This window comes from Colobus angolensis, unplaced genomic scaffold (genome assembly GCF_000951035.1).
Source record: "Colobus angolensis palliatus isolate OR3802 unplaced genomic scaffold, Cang.pa_1.0 Scaffold98, whole genome shotgun sequence".
In the NCBI taxonomy this organism is placed as follows: domain Eukaryota; kingdom Metazoa; phylum Chordata; class Mammalia; order Primates; family Cercopithecidae; genus Colobus; species Colobus angolensis.
This window is the reverse complement of record NW_012123820.1, coordinates 1478444-1500137: the sequence shown is the minus strand read 5'-3', so window position 1 is coordinate 1500137 and position 21694 is coordinate 1478444. Positions and strand designations below refer to the sequence as shown.

The following is a 21694-nucleotide window of genomic DNA, read 5'->3' as shown; positions in this document are numbered from 1 at the left end:
CTCTTTCTGTGCACCTCCACCCCCTGCAGTTCCATGGGTTACGTTCAAATAATTTAACAAAATGTTATGTTCATTGATTAAATGGAAGGGCAAGACCAAACGTGATATATCTTCAATGACTAATTGAATAAGATGAATGCTTTGGAAAAGCTAAATAAAAGCAAGTCACAAAAAAGATGAAAAAAAAATCAGTTATTGTATTAGGTGTGGGAGAGACAATGGCAAAAGATTCAAAGTCAATTGTAAGAGTAAGGAACTGGACTTTTTTGTACATATTTGAATGCAAAGGTTTCTGGCCATTTTTAGGAAACAAAAACTGGGAATACTGAATAATGCATTATTGATTTAGCTTGTTCTATGGATACAGAACAAAACAATCAAACAGTGGCACCATACTCAGGACAAGGCTTTGACTCTATTTTCCCCAAAAGACTAGAAAATGAGTGGACTTTTATGTTTAGGTTTAAAAAATTCAAAATGTATAATCTGAATAACTTTTGCTTAGCTAGACTAACTAGTTTTTTTAATTAGACACATCTGATTATGTCAGATGTAAAGACTTCCACTGAAATAATGAAAGTTCTACAATGATACGGTGAACTCTCAACACAGATAATGTGAGACCAAATTTCTGTAACATTGAGGAGGATCAACAGTATGTGGGGTCAAAACATCTGGACTACACTGAATTAGAAGCTGGAAACTACTTTTCCAATGTCGATTTAAGTTTATCACCTATGCCTGATATCAGAATTCCATCCTATGCTGGTTACAGCTGTTACATTTAAATACATCTATTGTGTGGTAAGTGATACATCCAGCAATCGTCATTCCCCAGTATGAGGTTAATCATTCCCACTCAATCCCTTTGTCATCGTTTCAAATCTAGAAGTAAAGAACGCCTACCTGTATCTACATAGCAAGGTGCTGGGGCGGGTGACCTGTAACTGAATATCGGAATCAAGGAATTGGTGTGGAGAGTAGGCAAACCCAATCTTTATAAGACTTACTCCTACCTGCATAGACTGCTTAGAGCTTTTATTAAGTGATACTTTATAATAGACTGCTTTCTATCAAGTACTTGTGCCTATGTACATCTGAATTAGTGGCTATCAGTCCGCAGAATTTAAAGTGGTTGCTACCCTGACTAGCTGGTACACAAGAAAAGAAAATCTCCTGGCCTAGTTCTGTGTATGCAATTCAGTGAGTCATTTCCTAAGTACAGTGGTTATCATGTTGGCTTTGTACCAGTGAGTTTTGGTGCTCAGAGTCAATTCTTCCAAATAACTTTGGTTTGTAAAGCTTCATTGCTTCAGCAGTCTTGTCTTCTACTCACAATCCATACCTAAGTTAGAGCCAGGAAAGGTTCGAGTTCTGAGAAACAAGAGAAAATAAAATGCCCTCCAATTTATCTTGACCTCCTAGGAAACAGGGCTAGGTCATTCTTTGTATGGTACCCCACACTGTCATCCAGAAAGTTTTAACATCCTTCCCGCCATTAAAAATATATGATTTCAGCATCACCTATGGGTCACAAACTGTACAGGGATGAGTCAGTCCCTTATCTCAGAAAGCTCCATCTGGCACCAAAAGATAGGTGAATTACATAAACAAATAAATCATAATACAGAGATGCAGGCAGAAAGAAGGGCTCCCACCAAGTGCTGTGGAAGGACGTAGCAAAGACGCTTGAGCTTGGAAGGGGCAGGGTATTAAGGAAGACCTCTGAAAGCATTAGGTTTGAGGGACAAAGAGACACTGGCCTATAAGGAAGAGTAGAAAGTTATTCTGGACAGACAATAGAACAAAGATGCAGCAGCAAGAGAGAACATAAATCCTATATGATGATAATAATGCCCAGCAGGCCACATGGAAGAGGAAGAGAAAATGCTGGAATGGTGTCCCAGGAGTAGATTGTGACCATTATTTTAAGCCACACTAGAAAGCTAATGATGAAGTCAGGTTGTGTTTTAGAAAGATCACACCAGTGGGATTACAGTGGTTGAGTAAAAGGAGCCAGGCCGGGCGCAGTGGCTCACGCCTGTAATCCCAGCACTTTGGAAGGCAGAGGTGGGTGGATCATCTCAGGTTAGGAGCTCGAGGCCAGCCTGGCAAACATGGTGAAACCCTGTCTCTACTAAAAATACAAACAATAAGCCAGACATTGTGGTGGGTGCCTGTAATCCCAGCTACTCAGGAGGCTGAGGCAGGAGAATCACTTGAACCTGGGAGTTGGAGGTTGCAGTAAGCTGAGAGCGTGCCATTACACTCCAGTCTGGGTGACAAGAGTAAAGATCCATCTCAAAAAAAAAAAAAAAAAAAAAAAAGGAGCCAGCCAATAAGCATCAACTAGCTAAATGTAATAGAATACCGTTAAAAGAAGACTTTAGTAGGAGATGATTAAATTTGGAAGGACACTGTGACAGACACCAGTACCATTTCTCTGCTTCCTTGCTAACGACTCCTCTGTCAAGCTGTGTTTCAGGACGCGACTGCCTATATTGAAAAGAACTGACAAAGTGTCCAGAAATGTAAATGAGATGAGCATGTCTGACTTGGGATGGAAGTGAGAGCCTCTAAATTGGATGCAAGAACAGAACACGATGGCAAACCCCTTCCCTCTGCTTTCAGAGCATTGATTTGATGTCTGGAGCTAGAGCTGCCATCTTACAGTTGTGAGGAAACAAGTAGGAGGATTAAGAAGTCACAGTAACAAGGATGACAGAACAGATGGATGGAAAGAAGCTGGGTCTGTGATGACACTGTTGAGTCTCTGCTCCTGTCTGTGCTGAGGCCTCTACCTCTAGTCTTCCTGTGAATTAAGTAATACATTGAAACTACTGTGAGTTGGATTTTCAAATGTCTCCGAACATTCCAAAGTAACACAAAATGAAGATAATTAATTAAGAAAACTAAGGGATGAAGAGCTACTGACACAAGAACTGGGCTCTGTTTTTTGTTTGTTTAAATAAATACATCAACGAACACCAAATGTCTCCTTTCACAACAAAATGTTGAAAGAAGATGTGCTATATTTTAACAGAGTAATGTAAAATGTAAGAGACACACATTTACTTAGTAATGGTAGCAAAAACACTTCTAATCTTGAAGCTAAAACAAACGTTAGTTATGAGCCATTGGAAGTTTCTAGTAAGTTTAATGTGCCTTATGGTTTTTATAGGAGTTTTCTGACAGAAAAACCACATTAACTTAAAAATTCCTATTTATTTTTAGTGTCAACATTAAAAAGAAAACACTGACTATTAACTGAAGCATTATCTTGCAAATGTGGGAATTTTTTTTTATACAAGAAAAGAGTTTGAGGCTGGGCATGGTGGCTTATCCCTGTAATCCCAGCAGTTTGGGAGGCCGAGGTGGGTGGATCACCTGAGGTCAGCAGTTGGAGACCAGACTGGCCAACGTGGTGAAACCCCTTCTCTACTGAAAATACAAAAATTAGCCAGGCGTGGTGGCGAGCACCTGTGATCCCAGCTACTCAGGAGTCTGAGGCACGAGAATTGCTTGAACCTGGGAGGCAGAGTTTGCAGTGAGCCAAGATTGCACCACTGCACTCCAGCCTGGGCAACAGAACAAGATTCCATCTAAAAAGAAAAAAGAAAAAAGAAACAGGAAGGAAGGAAAGAGAGAAAGAAAGGAAAAAGAAAAGAGTTTGGAAAAGAGTTTGGCTAGCTATTTTACTTTCCAGGACCCCTGTTTCTTTATTTCCTTCAAAGAAAAAAAAAAAAAGAATAAATCCTTGTTTTCAAGAGACCTTTAAAAATAAGGCTATAAGGGAATAAAATAACTTGAGAGTAGATAGCTGGGACTTCAATATAAAAGCTTTAATTTGGTATATAGACTTTCAAATGCAGAGAACTTGAGTTTGATGCATTTGAACAGATGGGTACGTTGGTCTGTTCATATAAATCAAGCTGCCCAGATATACCAGGTAGGTCAACCTTTGTTCAGTTCTATTTGTTTCTATAACTAGAAATTCTCCAAGGAAGTTTTCTGAGTTTAGTAAAGACTGGCAAATTTAGGCAAGAGAGGGGCATGTGTAACCAATGCTGAGTGATTTAGAGGGTAAGAAGATTTCTTTAAGTGGGGCATCTTTACCCATGCCCCCATCTGCTCAGGCAGTGAGATCCAGGCCCAGCATGAGTCACTATAGAACGAATCTCCTTTGGCTTCCAATCCCTTACTGTCCAAAGATCAGCTACCACCTTCTTTGAGAAACAGAAATTCTGTCATCTACTCTCCTCCCTATTTAACCCATCTCTGACAATTCCTCCCTGCCTCAATTTTCTCTCTTCCTCTCTTTCCCTAAACCTTAGCCCTCCTCCTAATCTGCCTGGCCCTTCCCAGAGGGGCTCTTTCCCCAGGCTCCCACACACTGAGTAACACTCCTTGACCCTGATGTCCCCTCTAGTTACGATCCTAATTCCCATCTACCTTTACCTTGCAAGTCTTATTTGGGGCCACATCTGTTGCCACTCCTCACTCCATGCTCACTATTTAAAGTCCTTTGAACCAGATTTTTCTTTCTTACCAATTCTAAAGCTATTTTTGAAGGGCACCAAGTGACACAACTGACAAACCAAAGACATCCTTAAACCAAATGAGAGAGGTCCAGCCACTCCTTCCTGGCCAACAAATGGCGTGTTCTTTTGTACTTGTGGCAAGTTTGTTAGATCAGAGGAGCAGATCACGTAAGTAAAAAAAGATGGAAGAAAGAATCAATGAACACTGTTTAATAGGAGATTTTACCTGCTAGAAGAAAATCAATAATTTTCTTTTTTCTCCTGCATCTTATTAACCCTTTTGGTAGTATTAATGCTAACCTTTCAGTATTACTAAACATATACTAATATATGCATTACATATATATTATGTACTATATACTAATATAGCATATAGTAATACACCATAATTCTAGGCACAATCACATAAAGTATTATAATTTCCATTTTATAGATGAAGACATTGAGGTTCAGAGAGGTTAAGTAACTTGCTTAAGCTTACAATTGACAAATGACAAAGTCAAGACTAAATTAAGTTGGGCTTATGACTTTGAGGCCTTCTGTTAACTACTCTACTGTGAAATCTCACAGATCACATCAGTGATTCACGACCCCAAGGTGATTCCACTGAGAACCAACTATGGAGAAGCCGATAGTTTATTTCAGTGTAGATTTAATCTTTTTGTGAATCTTGACCTTTTTGTGAGTCTTATCCCTGGTTCCAAAAAGTTATTTTCTCCCAGCCAGTGGTAGACAGTGATTGTAAAACTGTGTATGGTTTTATAGTCATAACTACTGTTAGACCTGTATCACATCAGAAGTTACTGCAACAACTCCAAAATCGTCTGTCTGCTTTCAGTTGCTCAGCTTTCCTGTGGCAAACAGGCATTCCATTAATTATTAATAGTAGCCTCTTTTACTTTCAAAAGTGTCCCCGCTTGAATGATAAATTATATGATCAAGCTACGTATGTACCATTGCCATCTTAGTCTCCTGAAAACATTGATTTGAATATGTAATCCATGTGCCCAAAAGGCAAGAGCTCTCGCTAAGTGTGTAGGGGACATTTAGGCATGCCCAGAAATCCTGCCTCCAGGACAACTCTCCCTCCCTGTTTTATCTCATTCTGGAGGGACTATTAACCATGTTGATCACCATGGTCTGCTCTACCGCTCCATCTAAGGATAGGCTAAATAATCCAGGTGTGAATAATCATGGCAACCTGTCCAAGGTGGGAGGGGGACATGTGATCCAAGAAGGGCCAGAGTACTACTGCAAATTAAACAAGGGCTCTTTCTGCTAAGCTTGTAGACAGAAAGGATATATTTGGAACTGCTGGCAGCAATAATTCCTGCCACACAAAGAGAACTTCAACAGAAAGAAACCAATCAATGATGAGAAGTGAACAGGAAGGCTGAGGGTGAGTGCTTGAAGGTGAGCAGTCAAGTGCACCGGAGCACACATGAGTGCCCCCAACAAGCATGTCCTCATGACTTGGTTCCCATGCTTCTTACTTCAATTCTATAAACTACCCCAGTAACCTTCCCTTCTATGTAATGCTAATAAAATCCCTCTGCGTAAGCACATTGGAAATTTGTTTCTATAACTTGCACATAAAAGTGTACTGACACCTCATATCCCCTAAAATTTCACCTTCAATAATGTTCAGATATATGAAATATTTTACAGTCCCAATGTCCAAACTGGCAGAATGTCATATACATATATATATTTGATATATAGATATCAAATCTAGATATCTATGATATAGAGATACATATTTCTATATATAGACAGATATCTCTACATATATACATATGTGTATGTGTGTGTTTGTACATACACTTATATACATTTTATATTCAGTTCTGAGAAACATACCTGGAGACAGTGGCTTATATTATTGGTGAGGCCATACACCGATAATTAAGGCCCTGGAAAGCAACTTGGTGATATTTTTCAAATGCCTTTAAAATTGCAACACCTTTGTATCATTTAAGGTGAGTTTAGTGACAAGCAACAAACAGGTTTAGGACATAAGCAAGAAGGAAATTAGAAGGACACTGGTAACTCCAGAACTCAAGGAAGAACAATCAAGCACCAAAAAGAGCAAAGGCACAGACAATTCCAAGAAAGTCAACACAAGAACCCTGGACACTTACTGGGTTCTGTCAGTGACTCGGTTCCAATCAAATTCCACCTGGATGGGTCTCTGTTCCACCTTCTAAAGTTTCTGGGGTGGGTGAACTTTGGTTATGTACTTCCACTCTTGGGAAAGTTGGTCACGACTAGGACATCCAGCGATTAAGTGAGGATATCAAGATATAAGCTGCTCAGTTAACTCATTGTTATTCATTCAACTTTGACTGCACAAACATGCAGATTCCACATAGACAAAGATACCTCCACCTAACACCACCTAAATACTCTATGAACAATAGCAAGCTCGCTCATCTTCACAGTGGCAAGTGACCAAAGTTACCCACAGCTGCTGCATCTGGGAGTTACAATATACTTCACAAGGCCACTGCTCATTAAGATCAGTGTTTCTCAAACTATCTATAGCAAAGCAGCAGTAAACTTTTGTTTCTAATCTGTCATGGACAAATTCATTGGGAAAATGCAATAAAAATGAATTGCTAGAAAAATGAAATTAAAAAACATCAATTTTTATTATTACATACAATAGCCATAGAAATTTTAATGCCACCTTGACAGCATAATTTTAAATACTCTAGTTCTGCACTTCTCTCATCATGAACCAGTAATAAACAGTTCACACACCAACATCAGTCTGCAGACCCCTCACTTTGAATAGTACTACTCTTGGTAATGCCATTTCTCCTCAAATCCACTTCAACCTCTGGTCCAAAAGGCATACTTTACCATCACAAGCACACTGTGTAAAATATGGAGAGAAAACATTTTGCACTAAGTCATGACACATCAAACAAGGAAACAGATCTTTCTTTCTGCCATTTACCCCCAAGCCAGAACCAGTATTAGGTATTCTCTTTGCTGTTACCCATAATGTAATCTCCTCACCTTTGGCCAGCCCCTCAGCTTTTTTTTTTAACGGAATAACCTGAACCTTGGTTCTTGAGTTGTTGCAGTTCCTAGTGGTCTTGTTCATAGAAGGACAATCATCTTTGATTAATCTTTCCCACTGAGCACATGAGGAAAAGTAAGGATCCACAGAGTTCCTTTCACATTCCTCCTAGATCTATTTGTACAGCAGTATTTCATCTTCCCTTACTAGGCAAGGTCAGTCACCTTAGCTAACACAGTATCCCACTTTCTGCAATTTGTTGTCCCCTAGCAGGAAGAGCCCAAATTACCAGTTTTAGCTTCCAATTTAGAAGAACTACAGTATATATTACATGATGAAAGCACTCCTTAAGTACTAACAAGAGATGGGTCACCCTAAGAGGGACAGCAAGTAAAAATTTTGGGAATAGATTAATTAGTTATCACTGTTAGATACATCAGTCCCTCCTCACTCCTTGGTTCCTAGATCCATGTCTTTTAATTGTGGGGAAAGTGTTTCTTATTTCAAACACTAGTTCAGAGCCTAACCAGTGTTCTACAAAGTAGCTATGTCATCAGATGGAAGAAGATCCCCTGTGAGATTGCGGCACTGTCTGTAGTGATCATTGCACCATCTCATAAGGCTTACTGCTTCATAAATAGGGAACATAAAACAGTGAATTATATTTTAATTAGTCCATTGCCTTCATTCTTTGTTTTTGGTCAAATAACTCCTTTCATAGCCAGTTTGGGTGGGATAACAAGATAGTGTATGAAACATTTGGAAAGTTTGCAATTGGTAGTACTGGCAGGGGCACAACAGGGAGGAAGTAGGAAAAGAAATGCTGTTCCCTTCCATAATGAGAGCAACTAGATATAATACAACAAGGAGTTCACTGTGTTTACTAGGTGTGATGCCATATCAGAGATGTGGGCTGGTCTCTAAGGTTGACGATGGATCACTCAGCTATCGTATTAGCATGGTCTGCTTTGATGAGGGAAAGGCTGTGTGGTGGAGTCTGTACAAAGGCCCTATCGCTACTTTTGTGGCTGCCTCAGTCATGTTCCATCTGGATGCTCATCAGAAAGACCGAAGCAGCAGCTCTCAATGGCATGAATAGGCATTCATACCATCAGGTCAGTTCAGTCTTCTTTTCATGCTTGCTCAATGCACTCCTTAACTGTCTCATGTTCTGGATCCATTCGAATGTCCCATGATCACATCCTTTTTCTGAATCCTATAGTCAGTCTTCTTCTATGTTCTTGACCAACATGCCCAAGAACTTGTTACAGAGCCTGACTTTAGGCCTCATCTTCATTCAGGTAAAGTTACAATGAGATGTATTACCCAATATTCTACCTAATGGGAGGCTTTCCCTTCTCCATTGTCTTTTAGGGTTAGCCCTGTCAGAGGCTCTGAAGCTGCAAAATCTACTTATAGTCAGTGGTAGTTGTTATCCTGAAAAGTCATCCTTTGTACTCAGTAGCTTGTTAAAGGGACTCCCCATGAGGCCACAAGCACAGGTTGCAGATGAAACAGCGGTATGGTGAGCTCAGTGGGCATGTAAACAATCCGCTCATGTAACTCATTTGTTCTTTAGGGGTTTGATGGAATGTGGCCAGGCACATTCAACTTTGTCCCTGGCTTTGTTGTGGATCCTGGATCCCCGATCATAGAATCTAAAACTCAAACATCTTCATGTACTGTGTACTATCTGATTCACTCAGATACATTTTCTGAAAAGAATAATTACTTGCTAAAGAGAGCAAAGCCTTTCTCCAAGATCTAGAAACTTTTATTGCAATTATATTAAGATTTGCCACAGGAATCATTCAGTATTCAGATCTGCCTTAGTCACTGCATTAATTTGCTCCAATGAGGAGACAACATGTGGAACAGCAGTTGCAGTGAGAATCACCACCTGATTAAGTAATGACATGCTGGACAGCTTTTCTGGCACCAGCGCCACCTTTTCCATGACTCAAGCTCCTGATGGGCAGATCTGCCATTCCAGCTTCCATAAGGTGGGCTCACCCCTGGGATCCCATAGCATCCTTCCAGCATGAAAGTGACACCCTACTGTTACCTGTACTCCTCACCATATTTGATTTCATTTCCCAGTTCCCTGAATTAAATCCCCTGTGTTGTAAATACTCGGTGGATGCTATTTTCCTGGATAGACTCTACCTGTGGGTCAGTTAAAGTTACTCATAATAGGCCCTGTGGAATATAATTAAAACGTTTATCTCTGAGTCCATAATAGGGATGTCTATCCTTGGCAACTTCCTGAATCCACAAATTAGCTCCTCATCCTTTTTTAAAAAGGCTATTTCAGTAGGAGAGCCAAGTGGCTGTAATTTGTTTGCCTCATACATTTAAAATAGTTGATCAGAAGCAACACCACATCCTAGGCTATTTTCAAAAGACTGAATGATATACATGCAGATACTCGTACCTTATTCCCATCTAGTTTCTCAGCATTGATACAACACTGATGACACTTGGGGAATGAAAGTTTTGGGTTTTGTTTTATATCAAAAAGTAAAAATAGAACACAGACCTTAAAGGCTGGCTCATCAGTTTAGTTCCCAAATATTCCATGTTTAATCTAAGCCAGAGACTTCTGCTTCTCTGACCATTTCCTGGGCCCTGATTATTGCATTGCCTTTGAATCTGTGGCTACACCCACTTGGAGTCTTCAGTTGTCTGTTTTCAGCATGACTCCTCCTAACTCTGCTCGTTTAGAAATCCCATTTTCATTGCACCCTCCCAGCTGCAGTCTTGGCCTATGAAGAACAGTAATGTGCATTTTAAAGGATTCTGCGGCCTGCCTTCACAATTTACTTCCCATGGGAAGAAAAGATTTTTCTGGGCCCTGAAGCAGAACAGAATGAGAGATAGGTGGGTCAGAGACACACACATACATGTATCCAAACCAATACTAGCTCTTACAGTCTTTTGAGCCAAAAAGACCCCGGCATAATGGAGGGGAAGGAATTCAATGTCATCTAGCCTAGGACAGCATTCAACAATGGTTTGCACTCACCAGGCCATCAACCTTGAAATTAAAGCTGGCTGCCTAGGCTAGCTCATTGAATACAGACTACCTGGTGAGTACTATAGCAATGATTTCAGTGAGATCTGAATTTCTGAAATTTCCTCTTAAAATTTTTTTTCCTCTCTATCCTCTGAGGCATGTATGTGCTGAATTTAATTTTTTTTTTTTTTTTTTTTTTTTTTTTTTTTGTTGGTGACTGAGAGAGCAGCCCTGAAAAGACATATAAGGTTGGACCACATAGGGTTGCAAGATAAAATCCAGGATGTCCAGTTGAATTTGAATTCAGATAAACTAATAATTTTTTAGTACAAGTATATCCCAGGCAATACCTCAGACATACTTATACTGAAATTCAAATTTAACTGGGAATCTTGTATTTTTAATTGCTAAATCTGCAATCCTATGGGTAGGAGCCATTGGCATTCACTTCTTTTCATATAAAGGAGACTTTGCTGCTTTTTGCAAGAGAATAAAAATAAGTGGTTGAAAACTAAGGTTATGACATGAGATTGTGTGGGTTTGAATCACGTCACCTCTACTTAATGACTATGTGACTCTGGACCAGAATTAGCCACATAATTTATGAAGTTGGGGTGCTTCATCAGCCTCCATTCTCTTCATTTTGGCATCAGCTATCCAGACACCCAAAGTTTCACTTCCAAAGAGATGCCCAGTTGCCTCAGGGTGATAAATGGACTAGCTATTTGGCCACCACTTACCATGAGCTCTTAAATTTCTGCACCAGAACACAGAATGGAGCCTTACTGCCTTTTGCCCCAGTAAAGTCCAATGGCTAACTCCAAATATTACCTTTCTATAGGTGTCTATCATATACAATCCGCCATCCATATTATTTGGGGTTTCTTTTTTTGTTGGCAACAGAAAGGAACCCAGAACAACAAGGAAACCATGGATTTTTAAGGGAAGGAGTCTAAGGTTGCTCATACAACCTAAGGAAGGACTGCAGAAACCAGCTTCAGGAAGGACAGGAACAGCAGAAGCAACATCAAAACCCAGCTTAGAAGCCTGACATCTTTGCACCAGGTCCTCACCTGAGAGTTCCCTGTTCGTATGTCAGGTTTCCAGGTTTCTTTCCACCCAACTTGAATCCAGATGTTCTATTACTGGCTCAGAATGGTTAGGGTTAAGACTGAGAATGATGGCACTACCAGAGCCTGCAAGTGAATCTGCATGAGTTGGGCACACACCCCAGTTTGAGTCTATTGTAAGCTTTGTCTCAGCAACTCTACTGTTAGGACTCTGTTATAATAATCAGAGATGTAATCATTGTATGAACAAGGCTTCTTACTGCAGTGAAGATTTGGAAGCAACTTAAATGTCCAGTGACAGGGGAGAAAGAAAACTATGATATGCAAATGTACATTAATGAAATGATTTTTAATGCTGGATTTTTACTGTTATGGAAAATTCTCACATGACATTTATAATGCAAGTCAGAATTTTACAAAAATGTCTTTTTGCAAAAGAGTTACAGAAAATACACTAAAATGTTGGAAATCACTAGTCCCACCGCCTGGAGGTAACTGTGCCCAGTTAAGTAGCCTCCATTTTTCTGAGTCCGGAAATTATTTTTAACATTTTTTCTGAGTCCAGAAATTATTTTTAAAAATTAAAATTTTGATTATTTTTGAACCAAATTCCTCAGTTGACTCCAGCTTACTTTTTAAAGTGAATGTCCTTTGTTTCCTAGTTAATAAGAGAAACTAACTTGGTCTACAATTTTAAGATCTACAGAAATGCCACGTCTTTCATGAAACCTCAGTCAACTTTTAGTGATCTCGCTTGCCACAAGATTCCTCTCCATCTTGCTTGTACCAGTCATTAAGCACTTACACAACTTTATGTGGTTAGTTTCAAAATCATGGGAGTGTTTTAAAATTTCACAACTGTTTTCATCAAGGTAAAATGGGGAGGGGGAGGCAGACAGCAGAAGAAGAAAGAATAGGGTAAAAATGGACTACTCTTTAGTATCTCTGAGCTAGAATAAAGAAAACTTTGATAGCCAGATGTAATACAATCCTTGATTAGATCTTCAATCAAAAACTTGCTACAGGGCTTCTCAAATGGGTGAGCTTGTCACTCACTGGGTTCTTATTAAAATATTGGTGGTGCAACGCTACTAGTCCAAGGATCAGAATTTGAGAAACAATACTCCAAAGGGCATTTTGAGGCCTATGGGAAAAATTTCACTGTATTTTATCTAATACATCAATGTTTCATTTCTACAGTGTGAGAAGGGCATGTGATTATATGAGGTAGTTTTTATTTGTAGGCTATATTACTAAAGTGTTTAGGGGTGAAATGTCATGATTACTGTAACTTACTTTCAAATGGTTCTGCAACAAAATCATATACATAAATATGTATATGAGGAGAAAATGGGATAAAATATTAACAATGGATGAACCTCAGTGAAAGGCAAACAAATGCTCACACTTCTGTTTCCTTTAACTTTTTTTGATTTTGAAAAATCTTCAAAATATAAAAACTATGAAAGGATAAATAAAATACAAATCCCCATAGAGACTGAGTCAATACATCTGGAGTGAGACCTAGGAGCCTACATTTTAACAAACACTCCAGAGAGTTCCATCACCGGTTGTATACAGACCACATTCTGAGAACAATGTTCTAGACGGCAGTGGAGAGTACTGTTTGCTTGATGACATAATCTCGAACCGGCAGGGGTGCCCAGGGTTGAAACACCCTAATAAACTGTGGCAGCTGTAGACTGTTTGCCTGGCAGCCTTTGCATCCCCCTTGTCCCTCTAACAGCACTTTCTTTCCTTGGGGACCTCACCTCAATTCACAATTTGAGGAAAGATGGACAGAGAAGACCTTCACCTAACCCTTATCTTTCACAAGCAGGCATTGTATATGTTTCTGTGCTGAATAACGAAATGCCCTAAGTTTAGCAGGTAAATGGCATACATTTATTATCCTACCATCTCTGTGGGTCAGGCATCTTGGCACAGCTCAGCTTGGTCCTCCACTCAAGGTTTTTACCAGGCTGCCGTCAAACTGTCAGCCAGGATTCCAATCTCATCTGAGGCTTGGGATCCCCTTCCAAGCTCACTTGCTGTTGGCAGAATTCTATTCCTTGCAGCAGTAGCACTGAGGCCCTCAGACCCTAGAGACACCCACCATTTCACAGCATCGCAGTTTTCTTCTTCAAGGCCATCAGGGGGCCACTGCTTTAAGTCTTTGAGTCTCTGCTAAAGGATTCACTGGATTTGGTCAGGGCTACCCAAATAATCTCTTTTGTGGTTAACTAAAAAATCTATTGCTATTGCTAATTATATCTGCAAAATTCCTTTACCTTTGTTATGAAAGGTAACCGTATCAAAGCAGTAACTATTCAATCATGTTCACAGGTGCAGCCCACATTAAAAGGGAGAGAATTACTCAGTGTGTACACCAAGGGCGAGAATCTTGGGGGCCACCTTAGAGTTCTGCCTTCACAGCACCTGCAGTGGCCCTACCACAGCCCCTGGTGATCACTTCCTGGTCCAGACTCTTGTACAGTCCTTTCCCATCCTGTACCAGGGCTGGTCTGTATAACTAACAGAATACCGCAAAACTTATGATATGTCACTTCTGATATGAGGTTATAAGAGACACTTTTTGGACTTCCATTTCGGTTTCTTTCACTCTCTGATCGCTCACTCTTGAAGAGGTCAGCTGCTATGCTGTATGAATAGCCCCCACAGAGAGCCCAAATGGCAAGGAACTGAATCCTCCCCACCAACAGCCACATGAATGAGTTTGGAAGCGTTTTCTCCAGCTCCTTCAGATGATGGAAGCCCTGGCCGATAGCTTAACTGCAACCCTATTAAAAACCCTGAGGCCAGAATGACCCAGCTAAGCTGCTCCCAGATTCCTGTCCCTCAGAAACTGAGATGATAAATGTTTGTCTTAAGCTGCTAATTTTTAGAGTAATATGTTATGCAGTAGTAGATTGTTCATAAACACCTGACCCAGGCTGACTAATCTAGGAAGAGTGAAAGATGCCTGTGTCCCTCTTCCATAGCAATATGGGAGAAGCACAGGTGCAGCAGAAGTTAGCACACCCACAAAGAGAGGGGCAGACACCAAAAGTGGGTGATGAGGCAAGAGCAGCAGTGGTAATTTTTCAGCCTCTGGACCGGACCCAGTCAGTTGTGAATTAGTGCCACGCCTGTTGTTCCCAGTATCATGAGCCAATACATTCTTCCACTCCCTTTTAAGTTCAGAATCTTTAAAGTATACGTAGACCCGCTGAAAACATTTTGGGTCTCTCTCCAACTCCAGCAAGCACAAGTTTATACCGACATGCAACGTAGTCAAGCCAAAGACAGTAATTTGTGCTGACCACCCCTCCCCCACTTTATGCCTCTGATTAGGCTTGAATCTGATTTCTGTTTACTTACAACCAAGGGTTTTGACTCATAAAACCCCCTATAGGATCAGTTTCAGGACTCACTCAGGATGTTTCTTTTTTTAAGACCTCTTTTCCTCCAAGGTCATGTTGGCTGATCCTGAATCACATGTTAGGTCATGCTTTTCAGGTTTCCTGGAAAGTAAGTTCTGTTTACTTGTACTTCTACGAAAGCTCCTGTGGCATTTTCTCCCAGGGATGTCTTAACATGCTGAGAATATAGCAATTTGACTAAATGATCTACATTTATTCCAGGGTAAATTTCCTCTATAGTGTATGGCTTTTTGCATCCTAACTTAGCTAATCAAACACTCTCTGGGTACTGAGCCAACTGTTCATGCCGAAGCAGCCTGAGCAGTCATTGTAGAGAGAAACACAATCAACAAATCCCACGCATGAATCCAGCACAAACTCTGATTCTAAGATGTAATTTCTTCATACTTGCTGCTCTCAGTGCAAAAGAGTCTTTAGAGACCCCACACTTAATCCACAATTCCGCCTCCTCCCAATTCTGAACTGCAGCAATGACTGAACACAAATTGAGATCTTTCCTGGCGTGTCCCCTTCCCTATATAACAACTACTATTGCAATTTTCTCCTAAACACCCCAGTACCACTATCAAAGTGGCACATAGATAATGCAGTTTGAAATTTATAATCATCAAAATAAAAAATGCCACTCCTAACTGCCCTCCCCCATAATTCCAAAATTTACCATTTTTCAGAATAATATAGTGTGCAAAGTCTAAATTCACCTCAACAGCCTCATGTCTTACTACTTGGATTCAAAGCCCAGGTCTATTTAAAGCTGTGTACTGTTGTCCAAGTTACCTAACTCCTTTTTGCCTGTTTCACATCTAGTAACAGGGATAATAATATTCACCTCCAAATCACTGTTATAAGAATTAGGTTAATAATATTTGCAAAGCAATTGAAATGCTTCCTGGTCATGCAGTAATTTTCAAATAAATAGCTGCACAGAAAATACTGAAACCTCATTGTGTATCTCCCTACTTACCAGAAGAGGTGCTTTCTAGGCTTTAGTATATTCCACATCACCATCACAATCTGTGCAGGGTTAGTATTCTCCTACATGCTGTGTGGATAAAATTAGATTAAGGTGATCCCAGAGTATCAATGCCCCAGATGACTAGCAAAATAAAAACAAATTCCCTTTGGAAGAGACTATTATACCAAGCTGAAAATTACCTCTACAACTTTTTTTTTTTCTTTGAGACAGAGTCTCATTCTGTTGCCCAGGCTAGAGTATAGTGGCATGATCTCAGCTCACTGCAGCCTCTGCCTCTTGGGTTCAAGTGATTCTCCTGCCTCAGTCTCCCAAGCAGCTGAGACTACAGGCACCTGCCACCATGCCCTGCTAATTTTTGTATTTTTAGTAGATACAGGGTTTCACCAGGTTGGCCAGGCTGGTCTCGAACTCCTGACTTCAGGTGATCCACCTACCTCAGCCTCCCAAAGTGCTGAGATTACAGCATGAGCCACTGTGCCAGCCTCTACAACATTTTTGAAAATACAATGTCTGACACATAGTAAAAAATAGCCTGGCACTTGGAGACAAGAAAACAATCAAACAGATAACTGAAAATAAAACTCACATGCACTTCAGATGTTAGTTTTTAGATATAGACTTTAACCATACTTTTTTTGTTCAAAGAGACAAGACAAGATAGACAATTTTGGTAGAGAGCTGAAAACCATGATAAAGAACCAAACAGAAACTACAAGAACTGGGAAATAACTGAAATTAGCAACAAAAGATTGATTTAACAGCTGACTAGACAGTTAAAGAGAACAAGTACCCTGGATATTGATCTGTAAGAAAGTATTCAGAATGAAGCAAAGAGAAACAAAAGGATGGAAACATTAGAAAGAAAGATGAGAAACAGAGGACACAGTGAGAAGGTATAAGTGAAATCCTAAGAAAAAGAAAAGAGAATGTGTAGGAATTATTTGAAGAAATAATGGAGGACAATTTCCCAAAACTGAAAGACATTTATTCACAGATTCAAGAAGCCCTATAAACCTCAAACAAGATAAACAACTAGGTACCTCACTGAAAATGTTAAAAACCAAAGAGAAAGAAACTTTTAAAGCAGTCAAAAGGCACAACAAAAAAGGCAGGTTGTCTTCAAAAGAGCAACAATTAGGCAAATACCTGACTTTTAAACAGAGGGAATAGAAGCCAAAGATGAGAGAAAAATTTCTTCAAAGTGATCAAAGAAAATGACTTCCAACCCAAAATTGCAACCCCCAAATTATAACTTCCAACCCAAAATTGTAGCAAAAATATTCAAGAATAAAGTGAAATAATTCTTAGCCACACAAAACATAATTTGAAACCAGTAGAACTGCACTAAGTGAAATACTACAGGCATGTTTTTCAGGCAGAAGGAAAATGATACCAGGTGGAAGCTCAAATTCAGGAAGGGATGAAGAGCTACGAATATAGGGCAAATTTAAATAAGTAGACTAGCTTTCTCCCCAGGGATGCTGCTGCAGAAGCATCATTGAAGTCTCTCTTTCCATAGCAGCCATGTCTAAGTCAGAGTCTCCTAAAAAGCCTGAACAGCTGCAGAAGCTTTTCCTCACATGGTTGATCTTCGAAATAACTGATGAGCGTTTCTAGAGCCATTCTGAGCAATGGGAACTCTCATGGACTGTGTAGCAGTGAGAGACTCAAACACAAAGCACTCCAGGGGTTTGGGGTTGTCCCATATGTCACCAAGGAGTTGGATATAGCCATGAATACAAAGTCATCTTACATGATTTGGCTGTACCCCCACCCAAATCTTATCTTGAATTGTAGCTCCCGTAATTCCCACATGTTATGGAAGGGACTCAGTGGGAGATTACTGATTCATGGGGGCAGTTTTCCCCATACTGTTCTCGTGGTAGTGCGTAAGTCTCACGAGATCTCATGGTTTGTAAAGGGAAACTCCTTTTGCTTGGTTCTCATTTGTTCTTTGCTTGCTGCCATGTAAGATGTGCCTTTCACCTTCTGCCATGATTGTGAGGCCTCCCCAGCCATGTTGAACTGTGAGTCCATTAAACCTCTTTTTCTTTATAAATTACCCAGTCTTGAGTATGTCTTTATCAGCAGCATGAGAATGGATGAATACACCATACAAGGTGGATGGAAGAGTTGTGGAACCAAACAGCGCTGTCTCAAATGAAGATCTTCAGAGACCAGGTAACCACTTAACTGTGAAAGAGATTGTAGTGGCATGAAAAAAAAGACACTGAAGACCATCACCTAAGAAATTATTTTGAGCACTATGGGAAATTAAAGTGATTGAACTCATGACTGACTGAGGCAGCGGCGAGAGGCTTTGCTTTCTTAACTTTTGATGACTGTGACTCCCTGAATAATATTGTCATTCAGAAATACCATCCTGTGAATGGCCACAATTGTGAAACAAAGAAAGCCTTATTGAAGCAAGATATGGCTAGTGCTTCATCCGGCCAAAGAGGTCAAAGTAGTTCTAGAGATATGAGTGGTGGTCGTGGAGGTAGTTTTGGTAGGAATGCCAACTTTGGTAGTAGCAGAAACTTCAGTGGTTGTGGTGGTTTTGGTGGCAGCCACGATGGTGGTAGACATGGCGGCTGTGGGCATGGCTATTATAGATTCGGTAGATAGAAGCTTTGAAGGTAGATAAAGCTATAATGATTTTTGGCAATTATAATAATCAATCTTCAAATTTTGGGCCTATGAAGGTAGGGAACCAGGCAGAAACTCTGGTTCCTATGGTGGGGGAGGCCAATACTTTGCCAAACTACAAAACCAAGATGGCTATGATGGTTCCAGTAGCAATCGTAGCAGAAGGTTTTAATTATTGCCAGGAAGCAAAGCTTAACAGGAGAGGAGAGCCAGAGAAGTGACAGGGGAGGTACAGGTTACAATAGATTTGTGAATTCAGCCAAGCACAGTGGTGACAGGGCCTAGCTGCTGCAAAGAAGACACATTTAAGACAATACTCATGTGTATCAGCAAAAAATTGAAGAACTGTATTTGTGACTAATTGCATAAGAGGTTATTTTAGTTTCTGTTTGTGGAAAGTTTAAAGCATTCCAACATAGAGTTTATGTAGTTTTTTGTTTTTTGCACCCATGCTGTTTATTTCTAAATGTAATAGTCTGAGCATGACACTGAATAAATGTCTTTCTAAAAAAATAAATGAGATTAACGACAATAATAAGGTTTTAAATATATGAATTTTAAACATAAATAAAACACACTGACATTCATATTTTAAAGACAGAATTAAAGTACCTAATAATGGCTTAAGGCTTTAGAAGGGGCTAAAAAAAAAAGTGAGCTGTCTGAAAGGAATATAGAATCTTTTCATTGCCCATGAAAAGTATAAAGTACCAATTAATGTAAAGTTTTAAGAACCAATGAGGTATATCATAATTTTGTGGTTCACAAGTAAAAGAATTATAGAATGTATAATTTCTAAAGAGGTAGGGGGAAAAACAGAATTACAAATTTGCAGCAAGGCCCAGAAGGAAGGAAAATTTTGGAGCATATAAAAGCCCTAGAATAGATGAGATGAATAGAAAGCACTGAGTAAGTCAGATACAAAATAACTCATACTGTATGATTTGAATTACGTGACATTCTGAAAACAGGCAAAACTTAACTGTACTGTTTAAGGATGCATACTTAGGTATAATACTAAAGAAAAGCAAGGACAGGATTACCGTAGAAGCTAGAAAGTGTTCCCCTTTGACAGAGAGAGAGAAGGTAGTGGCTTCGAGGGGACATGAAGGAGCCTCGTGAAAGCCTAGGCATACTTGATTGCCTGGCAAACCAGGTGGTTATCTCATGGGCTTTTGTTTTGTGTTGATTCATTTAGCTATATTTTGTGCACTTCTCTGTATTTATTCTATTTTCACAAAAATATTAAAAGTATAAGGAAGATCTAAATGTGCTGATATAGTAAAATCTTCAGCAATGTACAGTTAGTAAAACAAGGCATGGAACAGAAAAAATGGTATGCTCTAGTTATATGAAAAAAGCTCACATACTCATATACATGCTTGTGCTCACATAAACCATTTCTCAAAACATATGTAATAATAAATTTAATCTAGCCCACTGCCTCTGAGAGGGGAGACTAGGACTCTGGTATTTATGAGAGGCAGGGGCTAATTTTTCTCTGTATGCTTTTACTGTGAAAATAACCTTTGAATTACATTTAATAATATAAAGATTCACCAACCTGTGAATTAACTAGTAAGACAAAGTAGAGTTACCATTTGATGAAATCATTGTTTTCTAACAAAGGATTGCATTTTGAAATCTTAAGTCTGGCATTTTTAACCAAAAATTGTAAATCACTGCTAAATTTGTTCCAAAGATGGGTTGAATTTTCACAACCAATAAGAAAAGAAAAGTGGCTTTTATTTTAAATGGATACCCATGAAGTGATTATCTTTCAATTTCCCTCACATAAGTGGAGTGGAGATAGGTATAGATAATTCATTTTCATTTCAGCTCCCTTCTAGAACATTGTGATGTTTTCCATCTGCATTACAATAGAGCACTACTAAGAAATGGAAGCAAATTTAGGATAAACCAAATGGCTAAATTTAAGAATCTGCCACAAATCATGAAATTGTCCTTTAGACTTTTAGTTATATGAACAAGTAGTTTAGACCAGAATCGAATAATATGGATAATCTGGGTTGTCAAAGCGATTAGAACATAGTACGGATTGCAGGAAAATCCATTTACTAAATAAATGGGAAAAGCACCCATTGTTGACAAGGTGTGAAGAAATGAGCCCACTCAGGATTTCTGGGTTAAGACAGCAGCTTAAATACACGCCTCTAATTTTGTTTCTTATCTCCTTAACTCAATAAAAATTTAGGGAAGGGATTTTTGTTTTCAATTTTTAAAAATTTTTGTGGGTACACAGTAGGTGTATATATTTATGGGGTACATGAGATGTTTGGATACAGGCCTGCAATGTGAAATAATCACATCATGAAGAATGGTATATCCATCCCCTCGAGCATTTATCCTTTGAGTTACAAACAATCCAATTATACTCTTTTAGTTACTTAAAATCGTACAATTAAGTTATTGACTATAGCCACCCTGTTGGGTTATCAAATAGTGGGTCTTATTCATTCTTTCTATTCTATTAACCATCCCCACCTCACTGTCCCCCAACCACAGACCCCGCACTATGGGAAGGATTTTTTTTTTCTTCTAAGAAATGGATAAAGCAGAAAAAGAAGAGAGGCAACAACAACAACAACAACAACAACAACAAAAAATCAGCAAAAATTTGAAAAATTTGGAAACTAGAGAAAAATGGACAAGTGGTAACTGACTTAGTAGACCCAAGAAAACGAGTCTCTAGTTAATGGGAAAATGTGAAAGTCCACCAACTCGTACTATGTAGTACTCAAAAGGCATAGAAACTGCTTTGGAACTGGTAATGAAAAAGAAAAAAAGACCAAGATAAGAAAACCTCATAGGAAAGCTATTTCTTTTTCTTTTCTTTTCTTTCTTTTTTTTTTTTTGAGATGGAGTCTCACTCTGTCGCCCGGGCTGGAGTGCAGTGGCCGGATCTCAGCTCACTGCAAGCTCCGCCTCCCGGGTTTAGGCCATTCTCCTG

The 21694-nt window shown here is 39.4% G+C and overlaps 1 protein-coding gene across 1 annotated transcript in view; it reads right to left on the bottom strand.

Annotated features, from left to right (window-relative positions):
- The window catches only part of HHLA2 (HERV-H LTR-associating 2), an 84875-nt gene that overhangs the window by 30861 nt on the left and 32320 nt on the right, over positions 1-21694 (bottom strand). The window contains exon 3 of the mRNA XM_011932806.1: positions 16063-16140. Within this exon, the coding sequence (XP_011788196.1) occupies positions 16063-16106 (44 nt within the window). The 5' untranslated portion in view covers positions 16107-16140. The remainder of the gene's footprint in view (positions 1-16062; positions 16141-21694) is intronic.